We start from the raw sequence: 15,607 nt of genomic DNA, 5'->3' as shown, positions 1-15,607 counted from the left end.
GGTGATTCCTTATTCCCCAGACACCTGATTAGACTTGGCTCAAGGCCCAATTTCACAGATGAAGGGAATAGAGACCTGCTCCCCTGGACTCCTGGGAGTTCATCTTGGTTTTGCCCCACACCAATTCAGATGGGTCAGTCAGTTCCTCTCACCAATTGCTTCCAGAACTCCACTCTCCCAGGGTCTCTTGTGAGCTCAGGATTGAATATCTGGTGTACCTGGGAAGATGTCACATCACAGAACAGGCAGCTTTCCTCATCTTGCTGGCTTTCATCTTGCCTTTCTTCTTCCTCCTCTCCCTCCTAGACCACCCTAGGCATTTAGCTTCACTCTCTTATGTAATGCGATTTAGTAGTTTCTAAAAGGCTGCTGCTTGCATGCCCAGTCTCCAAGTCTTTTCCTTCTTGCCAATAGGCAGAAGAGGCTTTGTAACTTGGCAAAAGAGAAACCAGAAAACCTGGGTGACTGAGTTTGGTTATATGTTGGAGAATCCGGCACCCTGTAGAGGGCTCTGTTTTGTTGATCTAATCGGCAAAACCCCTCCCTAAAATTAGAATCTCTCTGTCCACATTAGTAATGTGAATACTAATGAGTAGAAAACCGGCAGGGCTTTCAGCCAGGAGCCTAATGAAAACATTCTATTTCAGATAATTTACTGAAATGGGTCTTAAACTGATTAAGGTTGTAACTAAACTGAACCTAGTAACCAAACCTTCATTGTGCTTTTTTAAAAAAAGTACAAATGTGTGCAGCCCCGGTGGCGCCGCGGTTTAGCACCGCCTGCAGCCTGGGGTGCGATCCTGAACACCCGGGATCGAGTCCCATGTCCGCCTCCCTGCATGGAGCCTGCTTCTCCTTCCGCCTGTGTCTCTGCCTTTCTCTCTCTCTGTGTCTCTCATGAATTAATAAATAAAATCTTAAAAAAAAAAAGTACAAATGTCTAAGAACGTAAAATAAGTAAATAAGTAAACATGGTAGTAGTATCAATAATATTATGGCATGGACTATTTCAGAAATAAGTCCGCTGGTTAAGACTATTTTAGTTTTTGTACTAACCATGGACAGAAATGTACAAAATATAATCTGAATAAAGAAATTCAAATGCAAAAAGATAGCTAAGAATTTAGTAGTCACAGAAAATAGCTAAGTTGCATTAATTTGGATGAAATTTACATAAATGAAAATTATGTGCCCCGAGCACACCCCTGAGATTTGGAGGTTTGGGTAGAAGTTCACGTGGATGACCCCACATTCTACCCCACAGTGCTAATGTCCTCTCTTCTCTTCCCAACTTCATTCCTATTCTTCACCAGGAAGGGCTTTGGGGGTGTGTGTGAACACTACAGCCTGCAAGCTTTGCCCATAGCTCCCTACTGATAGCAGTGCCAAGGCCACCCATAGGTTTAGGGGTGCACACACCAGCTGTGTGGTCGCTTGGGAAATTTGGACCTGGTGAAGAGGCCAATACAGGCACTAGAAGCAGAATCAGAACAGTTGAGGCAGGAATTCTTGAATTGTGGGTACCTGGGATGTAATCAAGAAGTAGGAAAACTGGGCTTTTTTTTTTTTTTAAAGATTTTATTTATTTATTCATGAGACACACACAGAGAGCGAGAGAGAGAGAGAGAGAGAGAGGCAGAGACACAGGCAGAGGGAGAAGCAGGCTCCACGCAGGGAGCCCGATGCAGGACTCGATCCCGGGTCTCCAGGATCACACCCTGGGCTGAAGGCGGCGCTAAACCGCTGAGCCACCTGGGCTGCCCGGAAAACTGGGCTTTTAGTGGGCATGCCTCCTTGGCCCTGTGGACTCCTCACTCTGTGGGGAGGATCACACCATAGGAAGGATAGAGGAAGCAAGATGAGAAGTACTGCTTGCCTGAGTCTAAGGGAAACATTATCCAGTATTTCCTTTTTAAATAACTTATGAAAGGTGCCCAAATGAGCAAAAACCAACCAGAGAACATGATGCCACAGAAGACTGTCTTTTCTGTGTGTGTGTGTGTGTGTTCACTATGTGTATGCTTCTGGGGAAAAAGAGATATAGAACTAAGACTTATGTTTCAGGAAGAAATAATAAAAATGGATAAAGTGGGTTATGTGAAGTGGCGGACTTTCTTAGGGACTGGGATAAGTCCAATACAACACAGTTCTGCTCCCTTGTGTTACATGTATCTCTTCTGAATTAGGCAATTAGTGATTCTTGCAACTTTCCACGCGACTGGGGTTGCTAGAAAAGAAATTGCAATGGCAGTAGCTAATCAGAATCTGACATTTTCCAAGCCAGGGGAGGAGGGGGAGCCCATGACCTCTCTGTTCCCTTTTGAAAAGGAACTCCAAAGTTTTGTGGGATGTTTGGGGGAAAACACTCACTCACTCTCTGCATGTTGATATGAAAGAAGGAAGCCCTAGGCTTCCCCTGGGAAGAGCAGGAGCTAGGCTGAGGGCAGCAAGGAGAAAGACAGGGTGAAGAGATGAAAGAATCTGGATTCTTAGGGATGAGGTTTAGTTGCCAGAGCAAAGCAAAGTTGAAGCCTGCATTAGCTTTCAAGTTCCGTGATCAATAAATACCTTTATTTTTAAAAGTGGTTCTGTTAAGTATACTAGGACTGGCAACATAATGTGCCTTTAATAATATATCCATTATTTAAAGTTTTAAAACCCAGCTAATTTTTTCTTTCCTAAAGCATAGTCCTTATTGATAAATCTATGTATGTTTGAATGATAAATTATTTTTTTCTCTTGGGAAGAGAATGTGCCTAATTACTAATAGAAATGTTAAGTGGTACGTCCAGCTGGAAAAATTCTAAAGATCAGTGAAGAGTAGTAGAATGAAATAATAGTTCTTACTAACATTTGCTTATACACCCAGGAGGCTTCTGAGTCATGGAGGGTTTTTTTTAAGATTTAATTTATTTATTCATTAGACACAGAGAGAGAGAGAGAGAGGGAGGGAGAAACAGAGAGAGAGAGAGAGAGAGAGAGGGAGAAACAGAGAGAGAGAGAGAGAGAGAGAGAGGCAGAGACACAAGCAGAGGGAGAAGCAGGTTCCATGCAGGGAGCCCGACGTGGGACTCGATCCCGGGTCTCCAGGATCACTCCCTGGGCTGAGGGCGGCACTAAACTGCTGAGCCACCCAGGGATCCCCTAAGTCATGGAGTTATTAATGCCCCTAGTACAGATAGGAACATAGTCTAATCTTACTTAATGTTTTATTTTAAAATATTTAACATACTTAAATGAAGTTACATATATCACTTTACTTTTTCTGATTAAACTTTGAGGTACTATTTTAATCCTCCGTTGATAAGGCTTAGAGAAGGAAAGTAACTTGCTCAAGGTCATATAAACACTGAAGAGCAAAGCTGGGATACTCTGAATTTAAGATCCTCGTTCTTTATGGTAGAAGCAGAGTCATGTGCAGTGAGAACACATTGCCTGGTTTTGAAGCTGAACTCCACCACAAGCACCTTGGTAACTCTGGGCAAAAGATTTATCCTTTCTGTGCTCCCATTTGCTCATTAACAAAGTAGGGATGCTAGTTCCCACCTCCTAGGATTGCTGTGAGGAATGAGTAAGCTAATATGCACACAATACTAAAGACAGTACCTGATAGTAAATGCTGAATACAAATTAGGATTTATTATATACTGCACTCTTCTGTTCTCTGCATTGGGCAGAAAGAAATTCAATTTCTCATAAATTAATCCCACTGAAGCTGTTCGGCAGTTGGAAAATGGTTACTGATTGGCAATGTGGCCTTGTATCAAATGGATGGAATTAAGTAGATTCTAATACATTGGTATTGTCACAATAAGTTATTTCATTAAAGCTTTATTTATTATTTATTTATTTATTTATTTATTTATTTATTTATTTATTTATGAGAAAGCATGAGTGGGATGGCAGAAGGGAGAGAGAGATAGAAAGAGAGAGGAAGAATCTCAAGCAGACTCCGTGCTGAGCATAGAGCTGGATGTGGGGCACCATTCCAGAACCCTGAGATCATGACCTGAGCCAAAATGAAGAGTTGGATACTTAACCAACTGAGCCACCCAGGTACCCTTATAAACTTATTTTAAAAAATTGTTTTTAAGATTTCATTTATTTATTTGACAGAGAGAGAGAAAGAGACAGAGACAGAGACAGAGACAGAGCAAGCAGGGGGAACAGCAGAGGCAGAGGGAGAAGCAAGCTCCCCCCTCAGCAGGAAGCCTGACATGGAGCTCCATCCCAGGACCCTGGAATCATGATTTGAGCTGAAGCCAGAGACTTAACCAAAGGACCCACCCAGGCACCCCTGCAGTCTTCTTTTTAATACAAGTTTCAAAATCCAGAGTATCATTTAGAGGTCAGAGCTAATGATATAAGAAAGGCTTTGTGGCTTGCACTGATTTAATATTTTAGTGGTCTTAAGCTTGGAGAGAAGGTAGAGTATGATGAATACAAAAGCCCTATAATGGTCGATAATATGGTGTTTCAGAAACCAAATTCTAAGACCAAGATCATCTGTAATTTGATCTATAAGGTACTGCACCAGAGGGGTAGTTTCTCTCTCCTTGCCAAATGCTGCTCACCTGTTAGGGCCCACCTAAAGTCACCTACCCATTTAGAGAAGCATTGCCGGGCTCTGTCCACCAGGCCAGGCTGCCCTGTGCTTCTCTGCCATAGCTCTTAACAGAATTGTCATGTAATAGGCTTTTAGCCTAACTGTTCATTTAAAGCCCCCATCCCCAATTAGGCTGGAAATTCCATGAGGACTGAGAGAGCTTGAACATCAGTGCTCAAATGGTGCCTGACACTTAGTAGTAAGGGCTGCACAGATGACTGAAAAAAATCAAGTGAATCAGTGGACCCATTTATGGGAAGTTTTCTTTAAGAAAGCTTTCCCAGATTACTTATGCAATTGAGTCAGATCTAGTAAAATCATTTTCGTGATCCCTCCTATAAAAGAGAGTGTCTTTTCAATTAGAATAAGTGGACTTAAAAAATAAAAATAAAATAAGTGGACTCGATGATATCATAATCCAACCACATTTGCTTTGTTGTTTGTTTTCGGACAGCCTGGAGTAGCTTGCCTCTCTCACATCCCTGCCCCCAAGAATCCTTTTCCCTCAACTTTTTATTCTCCCGCCACCTGATATTTTAGTAGAATAGAATGATAGCTATTATCAAATTCTATAGTAACATGGCTAAATGAAGTCGGGGGAAAGTGGTTTAAAAAAGAAGCTTTACCATACTTGATTTATTTCAAGCCAACGTTAAACTACCTCTTTTTTAAAATTGTATTTATTTATTCATGAGAGACACAGAGAGAGAGAGGCAGAGACACAGGTAGAGAGAGAAGCAGACTCCATACAAGGGAGCCCGATGTGGGACTCGATCCCGGGTCTTCAGCATCATGCCCTGGGCTAAAGGCAGACACTCAACCCCTGAGCCACCCAGGTATCCCTAAACTACCTCTTATAACTAACTTTTGATGCCTCTCTAAGGGAAGTTAAAATTAATTACATAAAGAATAAAAATATTATTTTTCTCACTTAACAAGTAAAACTGAGTGAAAAGTCTCTTAAAGAGTAAGCGTGTAAATGAAAATGTCTGAGAATGTATGAATCACACTTAAGGATACAGTGATTAGACTATAAGAAATGTTCTGTAATAGGAAAATGATGGTGTTTCTGTTCTTTTCTTTTAAATTCAATTAGATGGTGTTTCTTTTGGAAGAAAGAACACATCCTATTCTTACAGTGACTAGAGAAAAACGTCATGTGTTCTGAGAATTCTAATGTATATTAATTACTAACTTTAGAAGATAGAAAAGCTAATAAAAGTAATTTGTCTCAACTTTAACCTGCAAAATGATTGAACTGCTGTAAGATACTTTCCCTGAACTATTAATTAATCTTGGATCAGAAATCAATCACTTCATTTACTCTTGATATCTTTTTTTAAAGTCTAAAACCAGAAAGTCACAACTAGGAGTACCTGGGTGGCTCAATTGGTTAAGCAGCTGTCTTTGGTTCAGGTTATAATCCCAGAGTCCTGGGATCGAGTCCCATATTCGGCTCCCTGCTCAATGGGCAGCCTCTTTCTCCCTCTCCATTGCTTGTGCTCTCTCACACGTTCTCTCTTTCTCTGTCTAAAATAAATAAAATCTTTTTTAAAAATCTGAAAAAAAAAGAAAGTCACAACTATATTGGGTAATGGGACCACTTAATAAATTCTGCTACAAGAAAATTTTAAGCTAACCAATCAGAAAACAAACAGAACTATACCAGATTCAAATCCTTTAGGAATTTAACTCAGACTGCTTAATGACAGAACCAAGAAAAGAGTGTATTTAGTTGTTACAGTAAGCGAATCAAGAATAAAAAACACTGCATTCATTGAACAGCCCACTGAATAGACTTGAATAAATAGCTTGACCTTTGGAAGCCTGAGAGCTTCAATTTATCTGCTCTCTAAATACACATACAATAAAAATGCCATTAGAAGTATGCTGTGAGGATTAATGTCAGTGAAAAACCGTAAGACCCATGGATAAGAGATGAAAAGGAACTCTAAATACCATAACTATAAATTAATTAAAATTTAATGTTCCTTAAAAATCACATAGCTATCTGGGATAGAGTCATAGATGAGATGTTAACTACATTCTTTGTTTATATTATATTTTGAAGTTTTAAAAATAATAAATTCTAGAAAATACTTGAAAAATACATGAATAAGATCTTCTAATATTTATCACCTGCTTTGAAAACAATCCCAAGACTCTGGGGCCTCAGAAATATTCTAGCTTGTTAGGCAAATAATTGATTTTTAATCCTGAAAACCTTTATTATTATTTTCATAGTGACAAACAGACAAGGGTGTTAACTGCACCAATTAGATTTTTAATGTACCCTGTCTCTGTCCTCAGATCTCCTCTTCAGTGGTATTTGCATAGTACTGGGCATTGATTGTTATTCAAGTGAAGTGTCATTATGATGATTTGTTTTTATAGGTTCCACTTAATGTAAAAGAATAAAAAAATAATAGGGTTCTAATAACGTTTCATAAAAGTTGAGATTTTTAAAGTTCTGATACACATGTATATACAAAAATCATAGATAGCAACTAATTTTGTCAAAGGATTCCTCAGGTTAAAAGATGGTTCTACTACAAACTTATTTTTAAAAGCTTCTACTTTTCCAATATATCTGACAAGCAGGGTTTAATTGACAAATATTCAGATACACATCTCTCCATGTATACATGTGGGTGTGTTTGTGAAAAAGAGAGACAGTAATAGGGACCCCTGGGTGGCTCAGTGGTTGGGCACCTGCCTTTGGCTCAGGTCATGATCCCGGGGTTCCAGGATCGGACTCCCTGCAGGGAGCCTGCTTCTCCCTCTGTTTCTCCCTCTGCCTGTGTCTCTGCCTCTCTCTCTCTGTTTGTGTCTCTCATGAATAAATAAATAAATCCTTAAAAAAAGGACAGAGAGTCATAATGAATAATGGAGCATAAAATGTTAATTATACATTGAATTTAACAAGATCTATCCTTGAGAATTACAAAATTTTTGTGTCCAATATAATTAGCTAGGGAAGAAGAGGACAACATTTCAGATTTTTAGGTAAGACTTAGTATTAAATCTACCCTAATTGCTTTGCCTGCTGGCAATAAATCTAAATCATGAAAACAACAGCTTTCAGAATTGGGAACAGAGAATGCTAGAAGCTGGTTGAATCAAAAATAAGACATTGGTGACTTTTCTCTTAGAAACTTAGAAATAAATTAGTACAGTCCCTGGTCTCATTTCATGAACGAAACTTCCTTGAAGCCCAGACAGGAAAAGGCTCTTTCAAAGGCTGCACGTGAGATAGAAGAGCACAGAGCATCCCAATTCTAGGCCAGCACTGGAGTGAATGGGGAAAGAGTCAGAGGACAGAGGAACATTTTACTTTCCTGTGTAATTTTACATATTCATATTCTTCCTATAATGATTCAACTGCCTTCTGCTCCCTGCATGAGGGTAAGCCCAGGGCTCATTTGCCTAAACTCTTACAGTGGAATACTATTACTACAGACACTTAGTAACATATTGAGAATCTATAGCATTAAGTTCACTTTAGAGACATTATCTAGTTAATACTGCAAGGTCTGTATTTATATTTTACACCTGAGCTGTCGAAATATTATATAACTTGCCCAGACGAGAACTAGGATCTGACCCATTCTCTGTCTGACTACAGAGTTCACACCTTTTCCTCCATACCACGCTGCTTTCCGCATTTCACAGGAGATGCTCAGGAGGAGCCCTTTGTAGATTATGATGCCAGAAAGAGCTAGATTGCGGTTTAATGGCATGTTACTGTTTATGTGAGTCCTTTCTCCTAATACAATCTGAACAACCGGAAGACCATTACAAAATAAGAAAAATTCAGGTTGGCAGTCAAAGTAACCCATATTTGGAGGAAAATTAAAAAAAAATATATCACTACCAAGTTTATTGGCCAAAGCCAATCACCAATCTTGTCTATCTGAATGGATGGAAAACAAAATACTTAAAAAAATATTTTCCTTTCTTTTTTGTAAGAGGAAAATCCTTCTATTTTCTAGTTATTTGATATATTTCTGATTCTTCCTTAATCATTATCTGAAAAATATTTTCTAAGCAACATATTTTTGTTTGGAAAAGTGAAATTGTAATGTAGACAAAATGTTTTCTTAAGGCAGTTTGAGGACATTTAGGTACTTTAAAAAATTATGTCACTCTAAGTTCTTTTCTTAGAAAAACAAATTGTAGAGATCCAAAACACGTTTCATGTGCTTAAGTACAGAATTACTATTCTATTTCTAGCTTTGTTTTTACTGTCTATATGACCTGCTGTTTCAGTGAAGGACTTATGGTTTTTGCACTTTATTTTCCTAAAGATGTTACAGCAAATATGACAAATGTTAGATAATGACTGTTATTAACACAAATTTCATCCACAAAGTTTTAGGTTAAATTCTATGGAGTATGAAAAACAATCTTAAACTACATTTTGCTAATACCTCCATAAAAGCGTGAAATTATTTAGCTTCCCTAGGTCTTCTAGAAAACACTTTAAAATGCCACAAAGATGTATACCAAGACATAAAACTGCAAATATTAACTGTCTGTTTCCTTGAAATATAATTTAAACTTGGTGAGTAGGATAAGAAAATGTCACATTCCTTTCCCTTGCTAAGGAAATTGCATATTTCCTTTGCAAAAATAAAGAATATGCAGTCTTCATAAACATGTATGTGACAGTTTTAAAGTTGTTTTGCTTCAGGTTAAAGGTTTCTATAAATTTTCATGATTGTCCCAAAGTTGAAAAAAGAAAAGAAGCAAAGAAGAAAGAACAAAATATTAACCTTAGGTGTACAAGCTTTGTTCTTCATCAATGTTAAAAACATTTCTCACATCCATATCTTGTCCTTTCCAAATATTATCTTGACCTATATAACCTTAAAATTCATCTTAGGATGAATATACTTCCAAATGTTTATATTTCCCTCCATGATCTGCAGTTTTCTAAATAGAAAGTTAATCTTCATTCTTTACCAGGATTTGCGAAGCAAACAGACATGCATTTTATTAAGTGGCAAATAGAGCAGTGACCTGGGCTGTTCACTCCTGAGGAGTACGAATGTTTGGTTTGTGGACTAACGGATATCATAAGCCTTGGTTAAGGACATCAAATTTCACTGGGAATTAAGTAATTCTGGAAGCAAAGAATCTTGCTTAAGATATAGATTAATCAGTGCCCCAAATATACAGATGTAGTGAAAGACCGAGACATCTGCACCCCAATGTTTATAGCAGCAATGTCCACAATAGCCAAACTGTTGAAGGAGCCTCAGTGCCCATCGAAAGATGAATGGATAAAGAAGATGTGGTCTATGTATACAATGGGATATTACTCAGCCATTAGAAACGACAAATACCCACGACTTGCTTCGACGTGGATGGAACTGGAGGGTATTATGCTGAGTGAAGTAAGTCAATCAGAGAAGGACAAATATTATATAGTTTCATTCATACGGGGAATATATAAATAGTAAGGGGAATAAAGGGGAAAGGAGAGAAAAAAAGTAGGAAATATCAGAAAGAATGACAGAACATGAGAGACTCCTAACTGGGAAATGAACAAGGGGTGGTGGAAAGGGAGGTGGGCGGGGGGTTAGGGTGTCTGGGTGATGGGCACTGAGGGGGGCACTTGACGGGATGAGCACTGGGTGTTATGCTGTATGTTGGCAAATGGAACTCCAATAAAAATATATACAAAAAAAAGATATGGATTAACCAAATTTCCAGAATTTCACTAAAATGAAATGGAGGGAAAAATTTAATTATAAGATCACCACTATCATAAGGGATTTATGTCTACTTACCATTCAATCCTCATATTGACCCTAATTGGTAGAAACATATTGTCTTCCTTCTACATATGAAGAGACTGGGCCCAGAGAATTCAAGGACTTTGCCAAAAACCATGTGGCCTGTAAGTGGCAGACTCATGCTTTTTGTTAGCTACTCTGTAGGTTTTATGATTGTTAATATCTTATTGGAGAAGAAAAGATGGACAAGATGGGAAAGGTCACTAGGAGGTCTATTCTGTCTGTAAATATTGGGCTCCTTATGATTCCAGAATTTAATTCAGAATGCAGAGATTTAAAATTCTCTTTTGGGGCAGCCCAGGTGGCTCAGAGGTTTAGCGCCGCCTTCAGCCCAGAGCCTGATCCTGGAGACCCGGGATCGAGTCCCACGTCGGGCTCCCTGCATGGAGCCTGCTTCTCCCTCTGCCTGTGTCTCTGCCTCTCTCTCTCTCTCTGTGTGTGAGTGTCCCTCATGAATAAATGGGTAAAATCTTTAAAAAAATTAATAAAAATAAAATAAAACCTAGTTAAAAAATAATAATAAAATTCTCTGTTGAACACAGGCTGATGGGTCATAGGATTTTATAGGGCTAGTCCAAGAACTCTGACGGAGATAAGAAAGTCCCTAGCTCAGCTTCCTGGTTGCTGGCAGACTGGTTTTGTTAGCTGCTCCTATAGCTTTCCTCTTCCCTGTAGAGGTTCCAGGTTGAAAAGCCAGTCAGCACTGTCAGGGGAACACATACAGAATAGCCGACTCACCTGTGGGATGCTGCTGCTTTATCCAACCAGTAAGTATGTTGCAGGAATAGATATAACCACACACATAGATGTCTATGTAAGTTATGGGGTTTTCTTATTTTATTTTCCCCCATATTATTCACAGTACAGTTAAAGAGTACTACCAGACCTTGGCAAGTCTATATAAATCCTATTTTTTCTTAACAGTTGAAAGAGCTTGCTTCTGGACTCAGATTATGCCAATAGGTTCCTTCTGTAAGGATATTTTTTGTTAGTGAAAGAAATAATACATGTCACTTTGCCTTGACAAGAATAAACTGGAGTGTGTTTTGTCTATCACAATTACTGTTAAACCCAAAATTTTTCCTATTCCATGTATATTTATAAAAAAGATCCAGTTGTATCTCCTACAAAATTTATCAAAATAAAATGGAAAATTTTCTAAGAGTTTCTGACTACTTAATGCATTGTTAAAAATTAGTTTGATCTTTTGCACCATAATTTCCCTGCATTTCAAAAGTATATATAGTGTTTTTACAAGTATACAAACTTTTTACTAACATTATTGACTAGAATAATTTTGTAATTTTAATCCCTTTAATTATCAAATATGTTCTATAGAACTTACCTTTTGACCATTCACTCCTGGAATTCCAGGTACTCCAACAGAACCCTAAGAAGACACATGATTAAATTAAGCAGATATAATCACAAAATATTTCAATTCTGAATCTGTAGTAGTAATTATGTCAGCCATAATTTCACCTTGCTAAAACAGGTGTGAGAGGCTGTTTTTCAGATCTTATCCACTGTACTCAAATATATACTAATGTAAGCAGATTCATCCCGCATTCCCAGAAACTAAAGAGTTAAATTTAACCATGTTTCTAAATATCCACTTAATTCTAATATGATTTTTAAAGAAATTCACATCATCAACTGGGATCCATAGCTATCAGAAGGCCAATGGCTCTAAATTGTGGTGCTTTTAAGAAGTAAATAGGCCTAGTTTCATCTGGAAAACCCTAGCAGTAGCAGTTAACTCTTGAATTTCATGAGTTTAAATACCATGAAACAAAAGGTAATTAAAATAACAACTGCTTGTTCCACAATTAGTCAAATAAGGCACCCATGGTGTAAACTCAAGTTTGTTGTATTTGAAGCATTTTCTCCTGGACTTTCAGGGAGTACGTTTAAGCCAGGTGAATGTGAATATGTCTTCCAAAGACTAGAAAAGGTGTTACAAATGTTAAACACTGAATAGGAATAACAACAGTAGTCAAATATTAAGTGTGTATGTGTGTGTGTGTGTGTGTGTGTGTGTGCACATGCGCACTGGGGTGATTATGAATGGTTGGACGTAGTTGGGGTGGACTGAGAGTAAAAAAGCTAATTATCACCTGAGAAAATCTATGACATTTACCTGGATATAGAAACATTAACAAATGTTTTCGAATAGTGATGTCATTTCCCCTTTCAGGCTCTGGAGAAACCATTTTTAAATAAAATGTTTATTCTTTGTCGAGCACTAGAAAACAGACTTTACTAAGTTGATGTATGATATTAAATTTCTTAATAATAATGGGAAAAAGTTTTTTCTTAAGAGTAAATATAAATCTAAAACTGCTCTAAAAGAGAAAGTTTATTAAAAAGGTAGTCATTAAAAAATATGTAGTCATTATATGCAAAACAAATTGAAATGGCAAGTTCCTTAGTGCTTTTGGTAATTATATTAAGTGGGTCATTAAAAGACTTCCTGAAGCCTCGGGCAGTAATTTTACCCTGGTCGCATGTGGATTAGGGTAGATTTACAATTTCACACCATGCTTAATAGAGACATTATTGCAAAGGACAAAGTGTTCTTATACTCAAGTTGTCTCACAACTCATTGGCTATTACTTGGTTAGTAGGATTATGTTTCAACAGATGCCACATGCCCAGTGCTTGGGGGATAAAAAGTCTCTATCTTTGATGGATTCCAAAGATAAGGAATAATCACTTTTCCACCTGTTGTAATACAATTGCTTTCTTTAGTTTTCTGCAGGTTAAATATCTCTTTTTCTCCACTGTGAGGTTAGAGTTGTAACAGAGAATGGGAATTTAATGATGTTTTGTTGGCAAAGGGCCATCTACCTACTATTGATATATTTACTACTGTAGTAATGATGTAATTTAGAAGCACTAGGACCCTCTCCATCAGAATGTAATGGTGAATTCTGATGACTGGGAAATGACAATCAGGAAGTCACTCTTCAGATTACCTCAGCAAAGGAAAACACTAGTGGACCAATGGAATACTGCCACCAAACCACAAGTACATCTTTTGTTCTGGTCCGTTCCATAGTCATTTGGTCATAATATTTGACTAGGACCATGCATTCAATCTGCAATGTCATATGATCTTTCAAATTCTAAGTTTTGTCTCAATGTTTTGCCAGTATTTTAATTAAAAATTCAATAACCTACTTTTAGTTTGGCAGACAGCTTAAAAAAAGTTTACTCTGGATTTATTGGATTTTCTATAATGGAGTTGATTAGAAATCTGATGGCTCACATTATATGACTGTATTTTTAGAAAGGAGAATGCACAATCCAGATGCTTCAGCATGGCTTACAGTAGCTAATTCTATTCACCTCTCATGCTAGCCATTACGCAATGCAAGTATAATTACTTCCCCAGTACTGTTTATACTCTACCTTTTGTCCCGGAGGCCCCAGAGGACCCTAAAAAAAAAGAAAAACTATTCAATTAACATAATAATGTAACCATTTATACTTAAATGACCAATTAAAACTGTCCTAGTCTGCAAGGTATTCTATGCTGTGCAGAAATATGCTGATGTTTTGTACATCAAGGAAAATGAAAATTATTGGTAGGAAGTACACAATAGGTCTTTTCTTCTCTCTTGTTTTCTTTTGAAGAACATTAAGCATATGCAGTAAGATTCTGATTTTTCCTTTAAAAAAGGAATCTTTGCTATTCCGGTGTATCTGCAAATCTGTCACCTCAATCTCATTTAGAAAGATGGAGATGCTGCTGCTAGAAGCAGCGAAAATGCAATGGTGTTCCCCACCAAACAGCACGTTATGTGACTTCTGCATCTGCAAAACTTCAGTAAGCAGATTTGCAAAGGGAATCATTGAATAGCATTACAAAGAAACATGTTTTGTTTTATTCTTCCTTGTATGAAACATGACCAATTGGCCAGAACAAAAACTTGTTTACAAACTAGGGGATGCCAAGGTCAACTGTGGCATCTACTGTGTACCAGACAAGGAAACAAAAGATGCGTTAGCTGTTGATAACCTAAGGGCATGAGGGGAATATTTAGGAAGATAGATGGGAATATTTACATATAAAATGGGAATATAGTAGTTCTGTGGTTTAGCCATTTTTCAACCATGAAATCAGCATTGGGATTCTGTTGCCTTTATATAGAATAAAGTACAGCTTTGGGAAGGTGGAAAAGAGCACACAAAGACATACAGCTATAATTCTATTTATGTCTATTTTTACATTAAAATATTAAGCATTGGGGTGCCTGGATGGCTCATTCAGTTAAGCATCTGCCTTAGGCTCAGGTCATGATCCTTGGATCCTGGGATCAAGCCTGCATTCGGGCTTCCTGCTCCCCAGGAGTCTGCTTCTCCCTCTGCCCCGCCACCTGCTTATGTCACTCCCCAATTCAAATAAATAAATAAAATATTAAAAAATATATTAAGCATCTTTCTTCTAATTCTTTCAAAAATGTTTTTAATTTTATGATATTTTAACAAAGCCATACTTTATAAGTGGTAGTAAATGATAGTTTACTCTATCACTTCATATTAACTAGCTCTGTATTCCATTACACCTAATGAAGGACTAGCCTATATTCAATGGGTGATATTTCAATTAATCGGTATCTTAATTCATACTTTATAACATTAAAGAAAGCACTAGAGTGCACATTAGAGGGAGAATTAGTCATTAATAATTTTTTTTTATTAAAAATACACCACGTTTAGGAACATTCAGAGAATCTGTTCCTCATAAATTATTTTGTAATCCTCACAGGAAGACTAAGAATTTCCTCATAAAATCAGCTTTAGGTTATTGAAAGTGCACCATGCAACATCACCTTTATATATTCTTTGTTTATTTACTCTACCAACTAACTTCTTAATGAGCTGGTTATCTGGTATCTCTGTGTGGTCAGACAGCCTCCCTCCCCATTTCGCCCCTTCTATTTAAAATTCTCCGTTTCAGATTTTGCAGAGAAAATAGAGGCTATCAGATGTAAATTCCCTCAGCATCACATTTCTCATCAATCCAAACCCACGTGGACTTTCTTCCTAAGTCAGAGGGAGAAGAGGCACCCCTCCTCTGTGGGCAGATGCATCCAGTAGACTCTGGAATCCATCTTTGCCTCTGTCCTCAGGGATCTTTCTCCATCAATTATCCTTGCATCTGTATCAGAGCCTCCGGTTTCCACTAGCTCCT

The 15,607-nt window shown here is 37.7% G+C and overlaps 1 protein-coding gene across 12 annotated transcripts in view; it reads right to left on the bottom strand.

Moving 5' to 3' along the window:
* Window positions 1-15,607, bottom strand: part of COL25A1 (collagen type XXV alpha 1 chain) — a 446,203-nt gene that overhangs the window by 92,570 nt on the left and 338,026 nt on the right. For all 12 annotated transcript variants that reach the window (XM_026017640.2, XM_072755504.1, XM_072755500.1 and 9 more), the window contains 2 exons: window positions 13,822-13,848; window positions 11,753-11,797 (listed from right to left, as the gene is read on the bottom strand). In XM_026017640.2, the coding sequence (XP_025873425.1) occupies window positions 11,753-11,797; window positions 13,822-13,848 (72 nt within the window). The remainder of the gene's footprint in view (window positions 1-11,752; window positions 11,798-13,821; window positions 13,849-15,607) is intronic.

The sequence above is a fragment of the Vulpes vulpes genome, chromosome 4 (assembly GCF_048418805.1).
Source record: "Vulpes vulpes isolate BD-2025 chromosome 4, VulVul3, whole genome shotgun sequence".
NCBI lineage: Eukaryota > Metazoa > Chordata > Mammalia > Carnivora > Canidae > Vulpes > Vulpes vulpes.
This window is presented reverse-complemented; position numbering and strand designations above follow the sequence as displayed.